We start from the raw sequence: 25186 nt of genomic DNA, 5'->3' as shown, positions 1-25186 counted from the left end.
CATGGTATCTGGTCCCATCACTTCATGGGAAATAGATGGGGAAACAGTGGAAACAGTGTCAGACTTTATTTTGGGGGCTCCAAAATCACTGCAGATGGTGATTGCAGCCATGAAATTAAAAGACGCTTACTCCTTGAAAGTTATGACCATCCTAGATAGTGAATTAAAACGCAGAGACATTACTTTGCCAACAGAGGCCCATGTAGTCAAGGCTATGGTTTCTCCAGTGGTCATGTATGGATGTGAGAGTTGGACTGTGAAGAAAGCTGAGCACTGAAGAATTGATGCTTTTGAACTGTGGTGTTGGAGAAGACTCTTGAGAGTCCCTTGGTTTGCGAGGAGATCTAACCAGTCCATCCTAAAGGAGATCAGTCCTGGGTGTTCTTTGGAAGGAATGATGCTAAAGCTGAAACTCCAGTACTTTGGCCACCTCATGCGAAGCATTAACTCATTGGAAAAGACCCTGATGCTGGGAGGGATTGGGGGCAGGAGGAGAAGGGGACGACAGAGGATGAGATGGCTGATCACTGACTCGATGGACATGAGTCTGAGAGAACTCTGGGAGATGGTGATGGACAGGGAGGCCTGGCGTGCTGCGATTCATGGGGTCGCAAAAAGTCAGACACGCCTGAGGGACTGAACTGAACTGAACTGAACTGAATGAATATTCCATTGAGCATATGTACCACAGCTTCTCATCCATCCGTCTGCCGATGGACACCTAGGTAGCTTCCGTGGCCTGTTGGAGGATAAGTGCTTTATAGCACTGTGTTGGTTTCTGCCATACAGCAGTGTGAGTCAGACATAGGCATGTGTGTCCCCTCCCTCGCCAGCCCCCTTCCCTCCCCCCACCCCCCTGCTCTGGGTCATCGCTGAGCACCGAGCTGCGCTCCCGGCGCTGCAGCAGCTTCCCACTGCCATCTGACACGGGCGCGCACAGACGCCAGTGCCGCTGTCCCAGTCCGTCCACCTTCCCCTTCCCCTGCTCACCCACAAGTCTGCGCTCTACATCTGCCGCTCTGTTCCTGCCCTGAAACAGGCTCATCTGTGCCACGTTTCAGGATTCCATGTATATGCGTTAACACACGATGTTTCTCTCTCTCTTTCCGACTTACTTCGCTCCATACAACAGGCTCCAGGTTCATCCACCTCAGTTCAGCTGACTCACGTTCCGGAACCCCTATCTCACTGTACCCGGTGGGCAGGGCGACCACCAGCTCTGTGCCATTTATACATAGGTCCTTATTAGTTATCTGCTTATATACAGCAGTGTGAAAAATGAAGTAGAATTGAAATGGCTTCTAATCAATTATATTAAAAACAAAAGTAAGTCAGAGGCATTTAACTCATTAGTGTTTAAAAGGAGATTATCTATCCCTGCTGCTGCTGCTGCTAAGTCGCTTCAGTCGTGTCCGACTCTGTGCAACCCCATAGACAGCAGCCCACCAGGCTCCCCCGTCCCTGGGATTCTCCAGGCAAGAACACTGGAGTGGGTTGCCATTTCCTGCTCCAATGCATGAAGGTGAAAAGAGAAAGTGAAGTCGCTCAGTCCTGTCTGACTCTTAGCGACCCATGGACTGCAGCCTACCACGCTCCTCCACCCATGGCATTGTCCAGGCAAGAGTGGGGTGGGGTGCCATTGCCTTCTCCAATCTATTGCTAAGTATATTTTTATTATTGGTCACATTTTATTACTTTTTCATACACTTTAATAGGAAAAACCATAAGTAAAATAATGGTACTTTTAGATAAACATTGAAATAACTCACTCATATTAAAACAAATTCCATAAAAGTAAAGGCCACAGAAAGGTATTCCATAAAAGTAAAAAAAAATAAAAAAGCCATTGGGAAAAAAAAGCATAACTATACGCTGCAGAATCATCATTTCATTTTTTTTTTGGCCTAACCCAGCATGTCTATTTTGCACCTGCTGAGCTGCTAAGTTGGGTCATTCTCCAGCTCATACTGAGGCTGTGCCCCTCATAGATGATGGAGTTCTAATCCTCTCATTCTTTATCTTGCATTGCAGGCCTTTGAAGATAGAGGCCCGTGACTTCTATAAAAGTTAATCCACTCCAAAAGGACGGCAAAAAAAAAAAAAAGAGAAAAACTACTGGAAATAACCACGGTTGCAAAATGCAATCAAGAAAACTATATATTCAAGGAACAGATTTTTTAAAAAGAGCAACTTCTGGTCTGTCCTTCACATTACATGATTCATCTAATCAATTAAGTTTATCGAGGGTCCACCATGTAAACAATCCAGGTTTAAAGGAGAAGCAAGCCGTTGCACAACATGGATTTTCTGTGTGACACTACAGCATCCTGGAGAATTAACAGTGAAATAAAGTTACAGGTAATACAGAAGAACACATTGTCTGTTTTCACGTGTTTTATCTTCATCTCAGAAATCAAATCTCCGCCCACGCAAGACTAATATTCCCGGAGCCCTATATCGGATTGTGTGCCAGTGTTTCAGGCATCAGCCACAACACAGGGAGATAAAGTCCGTGGAAACCCTTGAAATGTTCCTGAGAAAGGAGGTTTCTTTCAGAAGGCTGCATGGGTCAAGATGGAAATCGTTTCCTCAATAATAGTTGGTAGGTTTTTCGAGCAGATAATTTCATGGATGGATTTTCAGCACTTCTAAGGCGTCACTGGTATCCAGTGAACCTTCTCCATTCAATGGAGTTTACATAGAAATGTGGTAGTGAGGGCTCAGCTGCTCATTCGTGTCCGACTCTTTGCAATCCCATGGACAGAGGAGCCTGGCAGGCTACAGTCCATGGGAGTTTTCAGGCAAAATACTGGAGTCGGTTGCCATTTCCTCCTCCAGGGTATTGTGTGCAAACATCAAAAGGCATCAACTTGTAGTTACAGAATAAACAAGTCAGGGGGTGTAGCGTGCCTCATGGTGAATACAGTCAATTGTATTCATTACTTACTTGAAAAATGCTAGGAGGCTTGACCTTCAAAGTTCTTCTGATGGGGACTTCCCTGGCGGTCCAGTGGTTAAGACTTCAAGCTTCCACTGCAGGGTACAGGTTCAATCCCTGGTCTGGGAACTAAGATCCCACATGTTGCACAGCCAAATAATAACCAAAAACTAAATAAATGTGGCAAAATTCTGATCGCAAGAAAACAATTCCTATCATCTGTGAAGGTGGAAGGATGGTAACTAGACTTACTGTGATCATTTTGGATACAAATATCCATTCATGATGTCATCTCTCTGAAGTTAATATAATTGTACATCGATTGACAGAGAATGATACTGAGGCCTTACAGAATAATTAGTTACTATTGGAAGTGTCTACTAGATATTTAGCACTTTATCCACACATTCTAATGACTCAAGAGCAGAACCTAGGCGTTCTAGGATCCCTCAGCAGCAGCAGGAAGGGGGAAATAGTGGGGAAACAAGAAGCCAAGACATGTGAGACCTGGAGCAACCACAGACGAAAATCTGAAGAGGCACTGATATGGAAAACTAAACTGTAATTCAGCAGGTAGAAGGTGACGAAGGTGACCATGAGCATCAGGATGGTGTGGGCGGCTCTGGTCTCCGGGGGGCGTCTGTGGTGCCCAGCGGGGGTGTGAAGATACTGCATCCTCTGGTGGTGTCTGTGCAGGAGAAGCACCGTGGAGCCGCTGGAGCAGACCATGAGGGTAATAAACATGGCATCAGAGATGAACCACAAGTAGCCCAAGCCTGTGACAGTACCTGAGACTGAGCAGAACCACTTGCCTTGGGAATCAGTATAGTTGTGTGTGTCCTGAGGACCAGTGATTTTCACAGGAACGTAGATGTACATTAAGAGACTGAGCATCCAGCAGGTGCAGCAGGAAGGGCCAGTGACCCAGGGGACCCTTCCTCTGAGCATCACGCACTCCGCCCTCCTGGGGGTGAGCGTGAAGGCCTGATAGGTGCTCAGGACGCAGGTGGAGCACAGGGCGGTGCTGAGAGCCACCCTCTGTACGTAATACGCAAACTGACACCCGAGGCTGGAGAGGGGGTGTCCCAAAACAAAAGCTGCCATTGTGTAGGGAACCCCAGAGGACAGAAGAAACAAAAGGTTGGCCAGGGCCATGTGGGTGAGAATGGTGTGTGGAGGCCTCGGGCTGTGGGCAAGCAAGCCTGGAGCGATGTTGTGGAACAGAAGGATGGCGTTGCCCAGAGCCCCAACCCCCATCTGTGTCAGGTACGTGGTCTTCAGCGCTGCCTGGCCTATGGTTCTCAGGGCCTCTCCGTGAAAAGACATGGGGAGGACTTTGGAGTGGCGCGGAGCAGACAGGAGGCTCTGCAGATAGAGACACCAGGAGTCGTCTTGCGCAACTACCAGTGGACAAGGATTCCCACATTTTATTTCTCCTGAAAAGAGAAGAGACTGTCATAGTCCAGAGAAGTGACTTTAACCGGATGACATGTTCCTGATACCAGTCAAAGCATCCGCCATTATTATTTTATATTTTTAAATTCACTTTTACTTAAATTTTTTAAATTGGGGGCTAATTGCTTTACAACGCTTTGATAGTTTCTGCTGTAGAACAGTGTGAATCAAATATAAGTATACGTGCTGCTAAGTCGCTTCAGTCGTGTCCGACTCTGTGCGACCCCACAGATGGCAGCCCACCAGGCTCCACCATCCCTGGGATTCTTCAGGCAAGAACACTGGGGTGGGCTGCCATTTCCTTCATCAATGCATGAAAGTGAGAAGTGCAAGTGAAGTCACTGAGTTGTGGCCAACTGTCAGCGACCCCATGGACTGCAGCCCACCAGGCTCCTCCGTCCATGGGATTTTCCAGGCAAGAGGACTGGACTGGGTTGCCATTGCCTTCTCCATAAGTATACATACATACATACATCTATATATATCTCCTCCCTCTTGAGCCTCCCCCATCTCCCAGTTGTGCCCCTTGAGGTCATCACAGGGCACCGAGCTGAGCGCCCCGTGTTATCCAACAGCTTTCTACTTGCGTTTATATCCTGATCTCCTGTCTCCATGTAAGGCCTGTCTGTCAGCTTTGGAAACATGTCTGCCTTCTTCAGCAACATTGCTGGCTTAGGTTAACCATTTTCAATGTCATTATTCTCAGAAACAGAAAAAAAAAAAAAAAAAAACCAAATTTGTAGTCAATCAAAAAACACCCAAATGGTGAAAGAATCTTGAGAAAGAACAACAAAGCATGAAACTTCTTTATTTCAAATTGTATGTCAGATTTATAGTAACAGAAACACATATGGGCGTTTAAACAGACAGATCAGTGGAACAGAATAAAGAGGCGGAAACAAACCCAAGCTCCAGTGGTTAAGTTTTGACAGAGGCACTAAGAATATATAAGAGAAAAAGGATAGTTTCTTCAACAAGTGCTGTTTGGAAACTGAACATCCATGTCTAAAGACGGAAACTGGTAGTCACAAACCTACCAAATTCTGACTGAATGAAGAAAATGTCATGCCTGGATAACAGACGTTAATTAGACTGACTGTGACCAGCTGGCAGCATAGACAAGTGCTGAATCAGTATTTTGTAGCCATGAAACTCGTATAATGTTATGTCAGTTATGTCCCAATTTTAAAAACTACAAGAAAAACTGCAGACCGTCTTCCATCACACCCAAAAATGGGCTCAGCTGGGCTGAGAGCTGAAACCAGGAAGCTCTGAGAGGAGAGAGGTGAGCTCCTTGACACTGGTCTTGGTCACGGTGGTTTGAGTTTAACAACAAAAGCAAAGGTAAGCGAATGGCAGTGTGTCACGTAAGACCTCTGCAGAGCAAAGGAAGCCATGGAGAGGCAGCTGTGCAACAGGAGAGAGGATCAGCAACCCACACCCCAGCAATGACCCAGCATCCTAAATGTGAAAGGGATTCCTGGAGAAACCCACCACCCCGTTTAAAGTGCACAGAGGACTCCAGTAGACATTTGTCCACAGACAGCAAACAAAGGGCTGAAAAGGTTCATGGCCAGCTGCTCAGTATCTCCAGTCATCAGATCAAAATCGGGATGTGATAGCGCCTCTCACCTGTTAGTGCCTGTTCCCCCAGAGACAAGACGGAGCAGACTGGCAGGGGTGTTGAGAAAAAGGAACACTGATGCACTGTTTGTTGGTGGGAGCATAAACGGGTCCAGCCTCTGCCGAAAACGTTAAAATTCCTCGGAAACTAAAACCAGATCTGCCATAAGGCCCAGCAGTCCTGCTTCTAGTACATATACAAGGGGATGAAATCAAGATCTCGAAGCAATGTCTGGACCCCTGTGTTCGTTGCTGCCTTGTTGCCACGAGAGCCAAGACACGGAAACAAGCCAAGCGCCACTGACAGACGAGTCGGTCAGGGAGCTGGGGTGCATTGTACGGCGGCAGAGAGCTCAGTTCTTCAAAGGTGGAAATCCTTCCTTTGGCAACAGCATGGATAAAACTCGGGGACACTTTGGTGTGTGAAATATCCAGACATAGATATTTGCCATTCCCTTCTCCATTTCTGTCAATTATAGGTAGAGTTATTATAAAAAAAAAAAAAAAACAAACAGTCTCATAGAAACAGAGTGGAATGGTGGTCGCCTGGGAACTGGGGTTGGGGGAAAGGAGAAAAGATGGTAAAGAGATGCAGTCTTTCTGAACAAGGTCTGAGGGCTAATGTAGAACCTGGTGAGCACAGGTGATGACACCTAATAAGCGAGGCGATGGATGCCTCGGTCCTGCCAACTGTGGACGCCTTCAGAACGTGTGCATGTATGAGATCATGAGGTACTTTGTGGATCCACTGCAATTTCAGTGATCAGTTATGGCCCATCAGCTCCTTCCTCTTGGGCTGAGTATTTGCTGGGGGGAGTGATGTGGCCATAGCTACTGTCTGTCCTTTCTGTGGGACACACACAAAGACCACCACACAGGGCAGGTGCCTCCCTGAAACCAACAGTTATCACCGGAATTGCAGGACACACCTGCCCCCACCCGACCCCTGACCCCCAGCCGCAAGCAGTCACACGCGGGAGGGCACCACCACAGCCAGAGTCAGAAATGAACCCACAGAAGGGGCCCTTGTGCTGAGACAGGATCACACGTTCTAGCGCCCGCCACCCCCAGGGGCCTCTCTGCACCCACAGGTGGGGGTGGAACAGCCTGCGCACGGAAGTGTCCATGAATTTGGACAGGGAGTGAAAAAACGTTATGTCTGACTCTTTGCGACCCCATGAACTGTAGCCCTCCAGGGTCCTCTGTCCATGGGATTCTCCAGGCAAGAATTCTGGAGAGGGCAGGATTTGCCTGACCCAGGGATCGAATCTGGGTCTCCTGCATTGCGGGCAGTTTCTTTACCATCTGAGGCACCAAGGAAGCCCAGTTTAGACAAGTTGGGGATCCTATTCACAAAGGGCCTCCCACTTAATATAAGCGCCTCCAAAGGCTCTTCTAACACCCTCGTCTCTAAGACATAGGATTTCAGCACATGAATATTTGTGAGACACAAACATCAATTTGTGGCATGGCCCAAAGTCCGTTTCAGTGTATTTCCTAATATAAAACATTGAGTTATCACAGAGGGTACTCCTTCAGTTCCTGATTCCAATCGTTTAAAAATCTAACAATGCTTGCTTTCTAACATTTACACTCCTACGGCAGGTTGGAAAGTTAACTGAACTCCGTCTCAATACAAATTCTTTTTTCTTTTCCTTGCTGCTCATGGTAATAAGGCTGAGGGTATTGTGATATTCAGTTAGAGAGGGGAAGGCATGAGCCACACTGACATACACAACACAAAACACAGAGAGAACCATGAAAGGCAAACCGTGGTCGAACACACAGAGACGACGTCGTCCAATGAAGGGGAATCGCGGTGTTGTTACAGGCGGCCTTTCTCTCTGTGTTTCTGTGTGTGTGTGTGTGTGTGTGTGTGTGTGTGTCTGTCTGTCTGTCTGTCTGTCCGTCTGTCACTGGATCTTGGTTCAGGACTTCCAGGTTCTAACCGAAACTCTTGCACATCGACCTATTCCGTCATGTTCACACCCAAGCCTAATCAATTAGGTCCGAGGTCAGTAGACACTTTTATGCAATATTGAGAAGCCCGAGGCTCTGGCCTTACAGGACTTGGCAGAGATTCCACAGTCACCCCGCCCTCTTCCCCTCATTGTCAGGGACCCCAGGACACAGGATTTGCAGAGAACTCCCAGCTCTGGTCCCACTCAAATACACACCCCAGCACATTCCCCCCTTCCACCTGCCAGCCAGGGCATGGACGGGCAGCTCAGGACAAGGCAGGGGGCACCTGTCCTGCCCAAGGTGCTGACAACGCAGCTCTGAGCTCCTCTCCTGCTGAGAGCCGGCTCTCCTGTTTCCTGCCCTGAGACTGAACACAAGGGAGCACTCACCTGCCTGCACTCGGCGCCACACTCTGTGCAGGGAAGTGGCAGTCAGGATGGGCCCCAGTTATAGGGGCAGGGCCCCTGGGCCCGCTCTCCCCACAGAGGAGCCATTATCATGTCATCTGGAGTGGAGGTGACACTGTCTGCATGGAGAGTCTGGGGCGTCTCCAGTGAGGGCCAGATCTTACCCCCAGTGCTCGTCACCCTCACCCACGCCTGGGGACTAGAGACAAGTCCTGGCAATTACTGAGAAGGTCCACGCGAGCAGCTGAGCAGAGGGCAGGAGAGTTTTCTGTGTTCCCTGTGGGAGAGCCCAAGTTCACAGTGACAGTCATAGCCAGGGGAGGGACGCTCACAGAGCACCCGGGCTCCCTTCACTGCCTCCCGGTGGGCATTTTCCTTCATGGCCTCACTCTTCCAAACTGTTTTCTCACTGATCATCAGCATGGGATCTGCAGGCTGGTCTTCCCCTGAGTTTAAGTTCCACTATCTTTCCTCATTCTAGCCTCAGGTCTATTTTATCTGGAAACACAACTCTGAAGGCAGTATCCCTCTCCTTAGGAATGTCAGATGTCCCTCACTTCCACATACTCTGCAAGGAGACTGTAATTTGCCCTAAATCACCCATGGATCCTTTTCCTCGGGGCTCCGATTGGACCACCAGCCCATCTCCGAGTGCTGGGTCATTTGGACTGGGAAGCAGACAAGGCAGTCTTTACAATGGAGACTGTTTCAAGAGACAAGGACACTACTAATGATCAAAGGTTAAGGTTAAACTTAAAAAGAAGATGTAACAACTGCAAATTCAAATGCACCCAACAGAGGAGCACCTCGATATACAAGAGAAATGTTACCAGATCTACAAGGAAAAATCCATGGTAACACCATCGTAGTGGGGTCTTCACCACCCCCATTACATCAATGGTCAGATCATCCAGACAGAAAATAAATCAAGAAACATGTTAAACCAACTAATCTCACCACTTTTATTCAACCTAATTTTGAAAGTTCTAGCCATAGTGATCAGAGAAGAAAAAGAAATGAATCCACATTTGAAAGGAAATAGTAATACTGTCACTGTTTGCAGATGAGGCAATATTATATATAAATAATTCTAAAGATGTATCATAAAACTACTAAGAGCTCACTGATGAATTCAGGAACACTGCAAGAGACAAATTAATACACAGAAATCTCTCACATTTCTGTACATTAGAACAACAAGCTGTCAGAAAAAGAAATTAAGGACACAGTCCATTTACCATTGCATCGGGAATAAAACATCTCTGAATAAACCTACTGAAGGAGAGAAAAGAACTATCCTCGAAAAGTCTGAGATGCTGATGAGAGAAACTCAAGTGACACAAAGGAGGGGCAGATATATTCTGCTTTTCAGATGGAAGAATCAATACTGTTAAGATGATTATCCTGTTACCGAAAATGGGGTCCAGCTGCTCGCCACTCAAAAGCCATTACAGGCCAGGCTGGTGAAAAGAACATTTGCTTTATTTAGATGCAGGTGACATGGGGGGAGGGGTGACGTCTGTCCAATGGCCAAGTCCCTCTGCTGACAGTCAGCGGGTGAGAGGTTTTATAGGCAGAGGCGAGGGGCTACATGCAAACAGTCAGCTCTGACAGTCATCTTGAAATTGGTCACTGGTGGTCTGACCAGCGTCGTCTTGCTTTAGGTGCAGTGAGTGTTCATTTCTGTGGTTTGTTCCCATTTCTTTAAGGCCAGTTCTTGGAACTGTGGCACCTTTTGTGAGGCTATGGTATGGTCTCGATGTAGTTAACGTCTTCCACCTAGTGGGAGGTTTCAGTGTCTGCAAGACAGCTCACAAGATAAGGCTCAGAATATTATCTAGAGCCTTTGAAAAGAAACTAAAGGTCCTCGACTTTGCTTAATAGCTACATTATTATTGTTTGGACTTGTTTGACTGTTTTCCTTTGTTTTTTGCATGTTTTAACTTCTATTGAACTTATTCTTTGGCTCAAGTTATTCCACAGACGAAAGGCACGTAGAGGACATTGTGAGGCCTCAGCAAAGACCACAGGGTCCTGCTCTGTATCAACACTATACAAGGCAATCTACAGATTCAATGCAATCCACTTCAAATTGCCAATGGCGTTTTCCATAGAACTAGAATAGGAAATGTAAACTGATCCTGTCATGAGGAGTCATCAGAAACACCAAGAGAAGGGTCATCCTATAGAGTGAAGTAGGTCAAGATCCAACCAGTCCATTCTGAAGATCAACCCTGGGATTTCTTTGGAAGGAATGATGCTAAAGCTGAAGCTCCAGTACTTTGGCCACCTCACGCGAAGAGTTGACTCATTGGAAAAGACTCTGATGCTGGGAGGGATTGGGGGCAGGAGGAGAAGGGGACGACCGAGGATGAGATGGCTGGATGGCATCACGGACTCGATGGACGTGAGTCTGAGTGAACTCCGGGAGATGGTGATGGACAGGGAGGCCTGGCGTGCTGCGATTCATGGGGTCGCATCGCAAAGAGTCGGACACGACTAAGCGACTGAACTGAACTGAACTGAGGTCAAAGATAGGATTAAAAAAGGAAAGACAGAGAGAGACAGACTGGGGAAGAAGGAAAGGGCGTGGCAGCCAAATGCAGCACAGAAATCTTGCTGGGAATCTCAACCAGAAATGAGGAGGGGACGTCTGGGATCAGCTGGAAACTCTGAACAGAAACTGCGGCCAGTGCTGTATCCACCTCGGTTTTCTAAAGCAAACAGCGGTGTGCTGGTCATGCCGGAGGGCGTCTTTGTTTAGGGAAAGCCATGCTAGTCAGCTAAGGGTGGAATTCACCCTGTTCACACAGTGCTCTGAAGTGGCTGGATAAAAATCTAGTGATAATGGGATCAAACATAGAGAGAGTAGTTGATATATGAAACGTGTTAAAGTGTTAATAATTGAAGTAGTATTTCAGTGAGGAAGAAAATATATTATTCCTGAAATTATTTTAGTCAATTATTTAAAAGCTAAAAATAACATACAGGCATTTAATTCCTTAGTGTTTAAAACAAGGGTGTCTGTTACTTAGAATGCTTTTATTATGATCACCAGAGAAGGCAATGGCACCCCACTCCAATACTCTTGCCTGGAAAATCTCATAGGCGGAGGAGCCTGGTAGGCTGCAGTCCATAGGATCACTAAGAGTCGGACACAACTGAGCGACTTCACTTTCACTTTTCACTTTCCCCGCATTGGAGAAGGCAATGGCAGCCCACTCCAGTGTTCTTGCCTGGAGAATCCCAGGGACGGAGGAGCCTGGCGGGCTGCCATCTATGGGGTCGCACAGAGTTGGACACGAGTGAAGCGACTTAGCAGCAGCAGCATTATGATCACATTGTATTAAATTGTTATACACTTTAATATGGAAAAAAGCACATAAAATTAAAATATTTTTAGACATGCAAACATTGAACCAACTCACTCATTATAAACCTAACTCCTTAAAAGGTAAATGAATTTGTTCAAACAGAGGAAAAATTCTACCAAAGAGGAAACCATTTTTACAAAGAAGATGCCAAAGACAATAGAAATGGCAATCACACTGATACGTGGATAAACTTCCCTTTCTCTTCGTTTTATATTTTGCATAGACAAAAGTAGTCCATGACAGCAAAGAGCATAGCGTTAATTATGAGCAACAAATATATAGACACACTATTTGGGATCCATATATAACAGCTACAACAACCAATAAAAAATAGTTATACCATTAAAGTATAATATTTTAATGGAATATAAAAACACCACACTGTCCAAAGTAAAGGCAAAATTTTAAAAATTAAAAAAAAAAAAAACAGAAAGAAATAGGACAAACAGAAAACAAATGTTTGTTGCTCTTCCATTTTGCAGTGATGAAAACTAAATACGCAAGCGACAATGCCAAGACAGAAGCTGTGTCTTCTCTGAGCTGGTAATTTCATGGACTGACTTTCAGATCTCCCAAAGCAGCACCTGCAATAAGCTGACCTTTTGTGTTCATGGGATTTTACCAAAAAACGGTGTTGAGTACAAATGTCAAAGGGTATCAACAGCCAGTTACAAGATAAATAGGTCATGAGGATGGGATGTCCAACATAGTACTGTTGTCGATTACACTGTTGCATTTTTGGAAAATGCTGAGGGATTGAAACTTCAAGTTCCCATCACAAGAAGGAATCTGTACAACGTGTGTGGGGGGGTGCACAGATAGTAGGGAGAATCGCGGGATGATTTTGCGACACACGCAAGTAACCGTTCATTATGTCGTAAAACCCATTCGTTATGTCGTAAAACCCATTCGTTATGTCGTAAAACCCATTCGTTATGTCGTAAAACTAAAACTAACGTAATATATATTAGTTATAACTCGATTTAAACACTTGGCACTGAGTGGTGACAGAATAATTTCTGTTATTATTCCAGCAGTCTACTAAATATTTATCACCTTAATCATATTTGCTGTCAACTTAAGAGGAGAATCTGGCAGTTCTAGGATCCCTAAGGAGCAGCAGGAAAGGAGAAATGGTGGGAAAACAGGAAACCTAGGCATTAGAGGTCTGCATCAACCACAGACGAAACTCTACAAGAACCGTGAGATGAAAAGAAAAAGTGGAATTCGGTATGTAAACAATGACGAGGGTGACCACCAGCAAAAGGATGGTGTGGGCGGCTCTGGTCTCCGGGGGGCATCTGTGGTGTCCTGTGGGGGTGTGAGCATACCGCACCCTCTGGAGTTGTCTGAGCAGGAGAAGCACCGTAGAGCCACTGGACCAGACCATCAGGCTAAGAAACACGGCATCCGAGACGGACCACAAGTACAGATAGATGGATGGGATTGTGGATGGATGGATGGATAGATGATGGAACAGGATGGATAGATAGATGATAGACAGATGGGATGATGGATGGGATGATGGATGGAAAGATGGATGGATGGATAGATGATGGAACAGGATGGGCAGATAGATGATAGACAGATGGGATGATGGATGGGATGATGGATGGATGGATGACGGAACAGGATGGGCAGATAGATGATAGACAGATGGGATGATGGATGGATGGATGGATGGATGACGGAACAGGATGGGTAGATAGATGATAGATAGATGGAATGATGGGTGGGATGATGGATGGATGGATGGATGGATAGATGACGGAACAGGATGGGTAGATAGATGGAATGATGGATGGATGGATGGATAGATGACAGAACAGGATGGGCAGATAGATGATAGACAGATGGAATGATGGATGGATGGATGGGTGGATGACAGAACAGGATGGATAGATAGATGATAGATAGATGGGATGATGGATGGGATGATGGATGGATGGATGGATAGATCACAGAACAGGATGGGTAGATAGATGGAATGATGGATGGATGGATGGATAGATGACGGAACAGGATGGGTAGATAGATGATAGACAGATGGAATGATGGATGGATGTATGGATGGATGATAGACTACGACGGATGGATGATAGATAAATAAATAGATAGAGTCATGGAGCCTGTGCCTTTGAGATGTGTGTGTTTAACTCTATGTGAATAATACCTCTCACTTAAAAGAAGTTCTTTAGAAGAAGGAAACACACATTTATTGGCGATCTGAGGAAAGAGCCTCCCACTTGCCTAGTCCCCTGAGGGGCCTCTCCCTCATCATCCACTCCTTGCTGGAAGTTCTCCCTTCCTTCTCCAGCTGGGAAGACTTTTACTTAGGGCTCTGCTGTCCAGTTCAGCATAAGTCATTCCACGGGCTTCTCCAGCTCTGGGGACCGGGGATCCTTCATCCTGAAAGTAAGCAAGGAGAAAAGGAGCGAGTATTGTAGAGAGTTAGCCACCATCAGAACTTCCCTGGGGGTCCAGTGGCTAAGACCCCCACACTCCCAATGCAGGGGGCCCAGGTTCGATCCCTGGTCAGGGAACTAGAGCCCCCTTGGCTGCAACTAAAGATCCCGAGGGTCACAACTGAGACCCAGTGCAGACACAGAAGTAAACTTTTTAAAGAACAAGTTCTGTGGTAGACGATGGAGTCGGCCCTGTATCACGACAGCAGCCTGTGGAAAGAGGTGTTCAGGACTGTTTTGCTTTTACCTGACTCCCCGCGGACGTGCCTCTGTGTACACCAGGCTTCAAGCAGGAAAGCCCCCGCAATAACCATAATTACAGCGGCTAGAGCTAGTCTGATGTGGTTCCCCGTGGTGTAATCCGAGGTTATGGAAGGCGGGGAAGCTGAAAGAGAGACGTGGATCAGCACGGACCATGCAAGGGCATCATCTACCCAGAGTGGCTCTCATACAGCCGCCCGGGTTTCCTGGCCGGTGGTCAGCTGCACCGACACTGAAGTTTCAATCATGGAAACAATAAGCACTGCCGTGGTCCCACCTGCCTCCTCTGTTCTTTATATCCCCTCTGCCTTGTCATGTGTCTTTCACTTATTTGTTACTTTTGCTCATATTTATTTGCCTGTATTACATCTTATTTGCTGGGTGTAGGATCCAGGGAACCAAGTCCAGCCCCCCAGCATTGGGACTGCAGAGTCTTAGCCACTGGGCCGCCAGTGAAGTCCCCATTTATTTGTTCTTTATCACATTTCCACTTTCTCAATCCCTGGATCAGGAAGATTCCCCTGGAGAAGAAAATGGCATCCCACTCCAGTATTTGTGCCTGGAGAATCCCATGGACAGAGGAGCCTGGCGGGCTGCAGTCCGTGGGGTCACAAAGAGTCAGACACGATTGAAGTGATTTCACACACACAGCCTTAGAAACAACTCTAAAAACCTAAGTTGCTCCACAAAGCACTGAAATAATTCAGCAGCTTCATCTGCTTCCCCCTCCATTGCACAGACCTTCATGCCGACAGCAAGTCTAGAAAACTGAGCTTAGTAGCCCAGCATCTGGACCTTGGAGGATCTCCGCTTCAGCCAAGAAAGGCTCCAGCCTGGCACTGGTCTTGGTTCCTAAAGAGAAGCCTGTGTTCGTGTCTTTCCCCTACACATCCCAGTCAATGCCAAGCTCTTCTCTAAACCATCACCAGCAGTGTTCCCTGCAGGCAAAAGCCACCAGGGGACAGAGTAATGACACCACCTCGCTCGGTAAGCCCTCTCCCCATCTTGGGGTTGAGCACACAGACCCTGATTTCTAATCATAAACATTCACAGGGGGATGTCCCTGGTGGGTCCAGTGGCTAAGACTCTGTCCTCCCAATGCCGGGGCCCGAGTTTGATCCCTGATCACGGAACTAGGCCCCACATGCTGCGACTAAAGATCCTGTGTGCTGCAACTAAGTGACGCCGAATAAATAAGTAAAAAATTTTAAAAAAGAGAGAGAAGTTGACAAAGTTGAGAAAAGGAAAGTCTGTAGTAGTCAGTGGAACAAATTCTGCCAGGAAGCAAAATCATCTCAAATTCAAACAGTAATTGACCTGAGATATGGAAAGATATTGCATCCGTTTCTCTAAATTGAGAAATCACCACATTCTGAGAACAACAACAACAAAAAAAAAACTTCTCTTGAGAATAAAATCAAGATCACCAGGATAAACCAAACTTTAAGAGATGCGAGAGTGATAGAAAGAATTCTGAGGATGGTGGGTTTGATCGCTTTGAAGAAAAGCAGGGGAAATTGACCAAGAATGCACAACAACGACAAAGGAGCAGAAAGTAGGAAAGGAAAGACATTAAAAAGAGGAGGGAGCGTGGACTTCCCTGGTGGTCCAGGGGTTAGAAACCCACCCTGCAATGCAGGGGACGCAGGATCGATCCCCGGTCCGGGAGGATCCCACATTCCGTGGAGCCACTCAGCCCATGCGCCACAGTTACTGAACCGGAGCCCCCAGAGCCTGTGCCCCCCAAGGAGAGAAGCCACTTCAGTGAGAAGGCTGCACACTGCCGCAAAGCCCAGCCTGGGCAGCTAGAGAAAGCCCAGGGGCTAGAGAAAGCCCAGGGACAGCAACGAAGACCCATTGCGGCCAAAAGTGAGTAAATGAATCGACTTAAAAAACAGAAGTGCAAGTGGAGTAGAAACGAGATCCAAAGGATAAGTCACTCACTCACTGCAGTTGAAAAGAAGTCCTCAAATCCCGCAGAACCTTACCGGCCACCCGGATCTCCAGGCGAGGACTAGCCTGCGAAGCCAGGAAGGGGGCCCTGGCCTGGTAGTACACGCAGCTGTAGTTCCCGCTGTCGCCCGCGCTCACGCTCAGCAGGGAGAAGTCGGTCTCCCGCCCGGCAGACGGCCGGACCTGCACCGGCGCTGCGCTTCCTGCCTTGAGCAGGGCGAACATGACCGGCCCCAGCTCCGTGGCCGGCCTCTGGCACTGCAGGGTCACCTCTTGTCCCTCAGTCACTGCGCCGCTTCGGTGGGCTTGGAGGGAAGGTTTACGGAGATACCCTGTGAGAGAAGGGGGACTCTGAGGTCACGGAGAGGGGAGCCTTGGGTGCCCCGCTTGCCCTGTTCTCCTGGCAGGGGCTTCTTGTGGGACGTGCCAATGACCTCTTGCTCTTTCTGCCTGACTCCAACAAGGAGGTTTTTCCCTCCTAGGAGCCCTGGATCAAACCAAGGCATCACCTCTGTCCCTGTCTCTCTCCATCTCCCCTCTCTCTCCGCCTCTTCGTTGGTCCCTCCCTCGGCCCCCGTCTGTCCTTCCCAGGCGCCCCCTCACCCGTCACCAGCAGTAGCAGGGCGTCACTGGGCCCTGAGCTCGCGTGGGGGTCCCCCCTCCTGTGGTATTCGCAGGTGTACTGTCCCGCGTGGCTGGACTTTACATCGGGGAGATGGAATTCAGCCTGGCCCTCTGTGGAGTCGGGTGACTGGACCATCTCCCAGACGCTCCCCGCCTTCCTGAGAGCGAAGCTTACGTCCCTGGTGGGAGTCCCGCATCGCAGGGTCACAGAGCTCCCGGAGGGAACCACCGAGCTGGGCCAGGCCCTGAGGGAGGGCTTGGGAAGCGCCTCTGGAAGGAAGCGGGTCTCAGGGCTGGTCTCGGGAAGTCCATGGAGGGGAGGGAAAAGCGGGGGTCCCTGGGAGGGAGGACCAGGAGGGGCCATGGAGAACCACTCACCAGCTCTTCCTTCATCTGCTTGGCCGACACACAGCCCTGCAGGGAATGAGACGCAGATACCAGCCTGGAGCCCGCGTGGTCACCTCCTGGCCCCCAGGGGCCGTCCTGGGGCTCCCGCCCGCGGGAGTGCGCAAGTCCCCACGCTGGACCCTGGGCCCTGCTCTGCTCCCAGCTCTTCCACCCCGACCCTCAGGGCTTCTCCAGGGCTGCGCTCACGTCCCAAGACCCCAGGACCTTTCTCGGCTTCCCGAGCCTCTTACCCCCTCCTTCTGCCTGAGCCACGCTTAGTCTGACACGTCTTTCTTTCTCTCTCTCTCTCTGTTTGGCTGTGCTGCCCGTGGGCTCCTAGTTCCCACAGATAGCAAGCAAACTTATGGTTACCAAAGGTGAAAGATAAGGGAGGGATAAATTATGAGCTTGGGATGAACAAGGTCACACCACTGTACATAAAATAAGCAACAAGGACCTACTGAGTAGCACACGGGACGGTTTCCAATATCCTGCAATAACCAGTAAGGGAAAAGAATCTGAAAAGTGTGTATGTATACACACGCATACTACCGTTAATGCCTGGACGTGGTAGATACAGGTTTACCTGAGTGCTAACATCTCTTTCGGAGAAGGAAATGGCAACCCACTCCAGTGTTCTTTCCTGGACAAACCCAGGGACAGCGGAGCCTGGTGGGCTGCCGTCTGTGGGGTTGCACAGAGTCGGACACGACTGAAGCGACTTAGCAGCAGCAGCAGCAATATCTCTTTAAAGCTAATATCAAGCCTGTTTTCTAACGTTATTAAAAGAGAGAGACAGATCTAACTCAACGAATGTTGGTTAGGTCTGTGTGGCTAAGAGATTTCCTCTTTTTACCCCTCTGTGGACTAAACAGTTCTGTGTCTTGCAATGAAAGAGGGAAGTTACCAAGCCTTTGAGCTAAAATTGCATGAGTCAATCAAAAATCTTATGTTTCATGTTTTGAAAAAAAGCAGAAAAGTAAATACCCAAAAGGTGAGAAGACCCAAATATCCGTCAAAAGATCAATGGATTGCAAAAATGAGGTGCATACACATAATGGAATACTATTCAGCTGTGAAAATGAATGAAGTTCTGATACACGCTACAGCAAGGATGGGCCTGGAAAAGGTTAGGCCAAGTGAAACTTGCCAGACACACTTAAAAACAAATACGGCTACGACTCCACTTAAATACCTGAAACAGGCAAATTCATGGAGGCAGAAAGTACAGTAGAAATCCCCAGGGGCTGAGGAGAAAGAGGAGACAGGTTATTGGTTAACAAGCACAGAGGGTATGTCGGAGATGATGAAAAAGTGTGGGCTGATGCTTTGCACAACACTGTGAATGCCCAGAATACCTCTGAAATACATACTTGCAAATGGTTGAAAGGAGAAGGTTTTAAAAGTTCAAAGGCTAAAAGATCTCTGGAAGCAGTTGTTAATGGAATCAATGTCCAACCAGGTCAGAGGGGACCGAATGATAAAAGGGATAATAAACATTGAATTCTCTCTCAGGCCAGTGGTTAAGAGTCCAAACTTCCACTGCAGGGAGCACCAGTTCGATCCCTGGTTGGGGACCTGAAATGCCATATGCTGCCCTGCATGGCCGGAAAAAGAAAAGGAATAAAAAACATAAAACGGTAGTGCTTGGATTTCCCTGGCGATCCAGTGGTTAAGAAGCCTCCTGCCGGCACTGCTTACAATAGCTAGGACATGGAAGCAACCTAGATGGCCATCAGCAGACGGATAAGAAAGCTGTGGTACATGTGAAGTGAAGTGAAGTCGCTCAGTCGTATCCGACTCTTTGCGACCCCATGGACTGTAGCCTACCAGGCTCCTCCCTCCATGGGATTCTCCAGGCAAGAGTACTGGAGTGGGGTGCCATTTCCTTCTCCAGGGGATCTTCCTCACCCAGGGATCGAACAACACAATGATATATTACTCAGCTATTAAAAAGAATGCATTTGAATCAGTTCTAATGAGGTGGATGAAACTGGAGCCGATTATACAGGACGAAGCAAGTCAGAAAGAAAAACACCAGTACAGTATATTAACACATATGTATGGAATTTAGAAAGATGGTAACGATGACCCTATATGTGAGACAGCAAAAGAGACACAGATGTAAAGAACAGACTTTTGGACTCTGGGGGAGAAGGCGAGGGTGGGATGATTTGAGAGAATAGCATTGAAACATGTATATTACCATATGTGAAACAGATCGCCAGTCCAAGTTCGATGCATAAGAAGGGGTGCTCAGGGCTGGTGCACGGGGATGACCCTGAGGGATGGGGGTTCAGGATGGGGACACATGTACACCCACGGCTGATTCATGTCAACGTGTGGCAAAAACCACCACAATACTGTAATTAGCCTCCAGTTAAAATTAATTAATTAATTAAAAAAAAAAAAAGAATCCTGCCAGTGCAGGGGACATGAGTTAGATCCCCGGTCCGGGAAGATCCCACATGCTGCAGGGCAACTAAGCTCGTGGGCCGTGACTACTGAGCCCGCCCTCCGCAACAAGAAGCTACTGCGATGAGACACAGCTAGAGAGTAGCCCTCACTTGCTGTGACTAGAGGAAGCCTACACGCAGCAACGCGGACCCAACACAGACCAAACTTTAAAAATCAATTGGTTAAAAAAGTAGCCCTTCTTGAGCATGTGCTATGCTGTGTTGGTGGCTCAGCCGTGTCCAGCTCTTTGTGACCCCAGGAACCGTAGCCTGCCCAAGAACGTCATGCATGCTTGACCCTAATTGTGAAGGTAACCCTGAACGATGAGGAAACTTTCAGATGCTGGCCTGGTTTTCCCAAAGTTCCCGCAGATGGCGAGCGTGCAGCAGCCCCGCCTTTCCCTCTGAAAACACAGCTAAGACGTGTCTCTGAAACAGCCTCTGACACGAGGAACACGAGCAGCAGCCTGGGGATCAGAAAGATATGATGTCAGAAGTGAAGGGCGTTCAAGTGTCAGTCGCTCAGCCGTGTCCGACTCTGCAACCCCGTGGACTGCAGCCCACCAGGCTCCTCTGTCCGTGGCATTCTCCAGGCGAGAATACTGGAGTGGGTTGGCCTGATAGCCGAAAGCCAAGTGCAAATGCCCCCATGGAGGCGAGTCCTGCTCTCCAGATTTGCTGTGAATAGAAAGCCTTGTTGGTTTCTGGAAATACTCGTGTGTCACCTCCTAGCTTTATAGCTGGAGGGCGGGGGACATTCTGAACCACGTATCTTTTCCCTCCTTGGGGATTTTCCAACCCGCAAGTCCCATCAGGCACGCCCAGGGTGCTTCCATACCAAAGACCACGTGGGTATGTTCCTCTTAACTGAACACTGTGCCTGAGTGGAATCATTTGGGGAGCTAGACCCTTCTGGGTTTAATTTGGCTTCCTCACATACCACCTGTGCAATCTGAGGCAAGCCCCTTGGTTCTGCAAACTCACGTCTGAGTCCTAAGCTGTCGATGCGGACCTGATCTTCTCTTGCCAGGGTTTTGCTTGGCTTGGCTGGTTGGTTGGTTGTTTGGGGAAGGATCAGAGAGGTGCCTCCCAAATGTGGGATATGGTCCACTGGTGTCCGTGTGATGATTTTAGGTGGAAGGAAGGATGGTTAAAGCGTTGCATGACAAGGGATAGTCAGGGAGTTTGGGATGGACGTGCACACACTGCTGCATTTAACTGGATAACCAGCAAGGACGTACTATAGACACAGGGAACTCTGCCCAGTGGTGTGCAGCAGCCTGGATGGGAGGGGAGTTTGGGGGAGAAGGGGTGCCTGTATGCGTAGGCCTGAGTCCCTCCGCTGTCCACCTGAAACCATCTCAACCCTGTTCGTCGGCCCTCCATGCTCACTCGCTCCGTCGTGTCCGACTCTTTGTGACCCCACGGACTGTATGTAGCCCGCCAAGCTCCTCCATCCATGAGATTAACCCAGCAAGAATACTGGAGTGGGTTGCCATTTCCTTCTCCAGGGGAATCTTCCCAACCCAGGGATCAAACATGTATCTCCTGAGGTTCCTGCATTGGCAGGCGGATTCTTTACCACTGAGCCGTCTGGGAAGCCGTGTTAATCGGCTATACCCCAAATCAAAATAAAAAGATTCTTTAAAAAATAGTAAAAAAAAAAAAAAAATTCCTGCATGACAGCACGCCGTAAGCACTCTCATATTGCCTTTGATGATATCAACAAGATATTTGAAACTAGCCTCCAATGTATCTCGGTCATGGTTGCTTGCCTTTCTAATGAAGAAACCGTGTATTTCAGGGTCAGAAACTTGACATGGAACACAGCATCTTCTCACATTTACTATCTCGCTGCATTTTTTTATAGTTACCTTCTATGTGACACGGGACTTTTATTCATGGTATTGATATAGAGGCTCTAACATGTATTTTTATGTTAGCAAAACAGTGTGAGTCAGTCTTAAGAAAACGCAAAGCCAGAAAAAAAAAGAAAAGCACAAGCCTATAACGACCAGGCATTCAGCAAACATCCCAAACAAAGCTGGGACAAGAGCAAGCGCCGTTTGTTGAGCCCTGGTTTAGGGGGAACGTGTGTATTGCATTCCGATTTCCGACATGGTATGCACTCAGTAGCTAAAGCTGATGTCATTTCTCTCTCCAAGCCCCATGTAAACTGCCCACCAGTTACCTTATTTCTGTGTTCTCCATGTTCAGCCCTGTGAGACTTACTGAAGCAGAGGAGGAGAAGTAGTTTGGAGAGCATCGTAGCATGTCAGCTGGGCCAGGGATCCTTCTTCTGTTTCGCAGCCACAGAAAGGGGAAAAGCTGGAATGACCGGCGCCTCACCGCCCCCCCTGCTCCAGAGTGAGGGCAGGAACAGTCTTCTTGGACAGTGCGGTTCCCTCTTCCCACACCTTCCGGAAACGTGCTGAGGATGCCGATTGCAACCTGTTTCTTGCACAAGAACTTGGCTCACAGGAAATCCTCACCTGTCTCGGGCAAATTTCAGGCTTCAGATAGGTAGGCGTCCAGATGCCTTAGGCATGAGCCTGAAGGATTCCTGAAGAGGTGAAGGCGCTTCGCCATTGAGGATATTGGAAATCCTGGGCAAGCATCAGTTGGTTGGTAGACATGCCCACTGGCTAAGAAGTAAGGGCCGTTGTCAAATTATTTCACAAACTGTGACGATGAGAATTCAGTTGACAAAGTAGACTCCTAGAACCTCACCGGCGGTCCAGTGGTTAGGACTCATTCTCACTGCTGGCGTCCCCAGCAGGCTGTTTTGGTTAGCCTAAAGTTTAAATTAAATCATATATAGGCCAGAATGACTTCCCCATACCTCAATATGTGAACATTTCTTCCATCCTTTCCCCCTTTTAACTGTGGCTCCTTTCGTAGGAATCATTGATAATCAATATATTTTCCCAACATTGCCAGAGAGGCTCTTTTTTCTGCCTGCTCTGGGCCCAGCCACCTCCTTGGATGCTAGGCCTCCTTTTTGTTTATATATTGCCTAGTTGTCCACGTTAGGGGAAATTCCATAAGCTATCATGAACAGGCTCAGAGGTATGCTAACAGAGAAATGTTTTACAGGCTGTTCATTTTATCGTCTATACCCAGTGGTCACACAAACACCGTGCCTGTGCTTTAAGCAGTAAACTTAGAGCTGGCGGCGTTACACGTCGTGATAGTTATACCCTGTGACAGCTTTATGGGGCAGTTTTTCCATCCTGAACACTGGGGTCAGAAGTATTAGAAACAAAACAATTACTTTCCATCGGCAGTCTCTGTTATCAAAATCAGAGCAATATTCTAGGAGAACTCTGCTTTCTTAACAGAGACAAAAATAACGAAACAAGTTCAGCCTTGCCTCAGTTTACTGTTAACAAGGACATTCATAAACCTAATTAAATTCAGTCTAATCTTAATCCTGACAACATACAAAATTCTCTCCTCGAAGTTCCTTTTTCATAAGTCTTTTATCTGGATCCAAACCACTTTGTTCTGTATTTTCTCATCCAGAAGCAAACAACTGTAGGACAAAATAATAATCATCTTTTTCCACCAAAAATACCTCTGTTCATTATCCTTTCTCCTCGCCAACAACTCATGTTCTATTTGTTTGACACACAGAAATGTTTCCCTTACCATTTTTACATGTCACAACTTTCAACCCTTGGAACCTTAACAAAACCAAGTGATTGAAATGATACACCAGCATTTTCTGATTGCACACCTAAGGCTATATTTCATGCATCTAAAAGTATACATTTTTCACAGCATAATTTTTCTTTAATAGTACATCATGCATGTTTAATAAACCCAAACATCTTTCGTTTCCCTCTTGGTCTTATGAGAAGACAAAAGTAGGTAAATTTAGATTTGTTTGATTTGTAAGCACTTTTATTTTTTAAGGCCAATTAAATAGAGCCCCTTTACACATTAACCTCAGCAATATTACCTAATGGCAGAAACACATATTGAGACATACAAACCTCCAGACAAACGGAGATCTCTTTGCTTCATCTTTTTACATTTACTGAATTAGGCATTGCAATCAAACTTATCAATTTATGACTAATAGAATAGTCAAATTTACATTCTCAGTTTTAAAAGGCTTCTATCTTTTCTTTTTCCTTTGACTTGAAGTTTTATATTTAACCCAAGGCTGAAGATCCAGGCAAAGTGGACTGTGTTTATATTTCAAGGACATGATAAGCATTAACTTCAAATGTTCTCCTAGGCATATTTTTGTTTTCCCAGGGTCTGATAAAAGAATTTTATCAAACTAGATTTTTGTAACTACATATGCAAAAAGAACTGGGTTTTTTGGAATTTCAAGAGTTTCATCTTAAGCAATCTTCTCTGAAGAATACTGCTGCCATACATTGTCCAAGAAAATCATATTTTTGGTCATAATCTCACAGCTAAAATTTTTCTTAATGAACTGAACCTGAATTTCCCATTTTACATAAGGCGACAAGAGTACCAACCACACAAATGGAATACACACTCACACACCAAACGACAGATCAGTCATAAACTCTCTCCGAGGGTGACCTGTGGAGTCCCAAACAAACACGTTCCCAAAACAGTCCTCAACGGTAGATGTCAGAGCCAACTGGCAAAATGCCCAAATGACACTCAGCACTCACAAACGGCCCTCAACAGCAGACAGGTGTCAACCAACTGGCAAGAGTGCCCAGAATTGTGGCAGCTCGTGTCCTGGGTAGAGGCTGGCCATCATGTAATTAACTTCTCCACCTGGAGTTTCAGTATCTTTAAGACAGCTCACAGAATATGGCTCAGAACAGTATCTGCAGCCCTTGAGAAGGGACTAAGTGTCCTCGACTATGCTTAATGCTAAGTCGCTTCAGTCGTGTCCGACTCTGTGCGACCCCATAGACAGCAGCCCACTAGGGTTACCCCCGTCCCTGGGATTCTCCAGGCAAGAACACTGGAGTGGGTTGCCATTTTCCTCTCCAATGCATGAAAGTGAAAAGTGAAAGTGAAGTCGCTCAGTGGTGTCTGACTCTTAGTGACCCCATGGACTGCAGCCCACCAGGCTCCTCCATCCATGAGATTCTCCAGGCAAGAGCACTGGAGTGGGGTGCCATTGCCTTCTCCGTCGCTTAATGACTACATTGTTATCATTTGGTCTCCTTCTGACTGTTTTCCTTTGTTTTCACATGTTCTCATTTCTCTGATTAAACTCACTCTTTGACTAACTTTTCCACAGACAAAAAGCAGGCAGAGGACGTGGGGGCAGGGCAATGAC

General features: G+C 47.2%; 2 protein-coding genes across 2 annotated transcripts; both read right to left on the bottom strand.

The window, feature by feature from the left end:
• Window positions 1-2958: 2958 nt before the first annotated feature.
• On the bottom strand, window positions 2959-13672 carry LOC101115009 (vomeronasal type-1 receptor 1-like). Its single transcript, XM_060398209.1, has one exon. It carries the CDS (start codon window positions 4262-4264, stop codon window positions 3356-3358), a length of 909 nt encoding a protein of 302 aa, XP_060254192.1. The 5' UTR covers window positions 4265-13672; the 3' UTR covers window positions 2959-3355.
• Window positions 13673-13953: 281 nt separating this feature from the next.
• Window positions 13954-17996, bottom strand: TARM1 (T cell-interacting, activating receptor on myeloid cells 1). Its single transcript, XM_060397859.1, has 6 exons — window positions 17993-17996; window positions 17441-17476; window positions 17042-17332; window positions 16474-16770; window positions 14472-14609; window positions 13954-14168 (listed from the first exon to the last, which is right to left on the bottom strand). The coding sequence occupies exons 1-6, from the start codon at window positions 17994-17996 to the stop codon at window positions 14164-14166; spliced, it is 771 nt and encodes a 256-aa protein (XP_060253842.1). The 3' UTR covers window positions 13954-14163.
• Window positions 17997-25186: the final 7190 nt, after the last annotated feature.

The sequence above is a fragment of the Ovis aries genome, chromosome 14 (genome assembly GCF_016772045.2).
Source record: "Ovis aries strain OAR_USU_Benz2616 breed Rambouillet chromosome 14, ARS-UI_Ramb_v3.0, whole genome shotgun sequence".
Classification (NCBI taxonomy): Eukaryota; Metazoa; Chordata; class Mammalia; order Artiodactyla; family Bovidae; genus Ovis; species Ovis aries.
The sequence above is the reverse complement of the archived record's forward strand: the minus strand, read 5'-3'. Positions and strand labels throughout refer to the sequence as shown.

Coding starts and splice junctions, on each gene's coding strand:
- LOC101115009 (XM_060398209.1), bottom strand. CDS start 4,264: ATGTCTTTTCACGGAGAGGCCCTGAGAACCATAGGCCAGGCAGCGCTG.
- TARM1 (XM_060397859.1), bottom strand. Junction 17,333..17,440: donor AGCAGATGAAGGAAGAGCTG/GTGAGTGGTTCT, acceptor GCTTCCTTCCAG/AGGCGCTTCCCAAGCCCTCC. Junction 16,771..17,041: donor CCTGCTACTGCTGGTGACGG/GTGAGGGGGCGC, acceptor CTTCTCTCACAG/GGTATCTCCGTAAACCTTCC.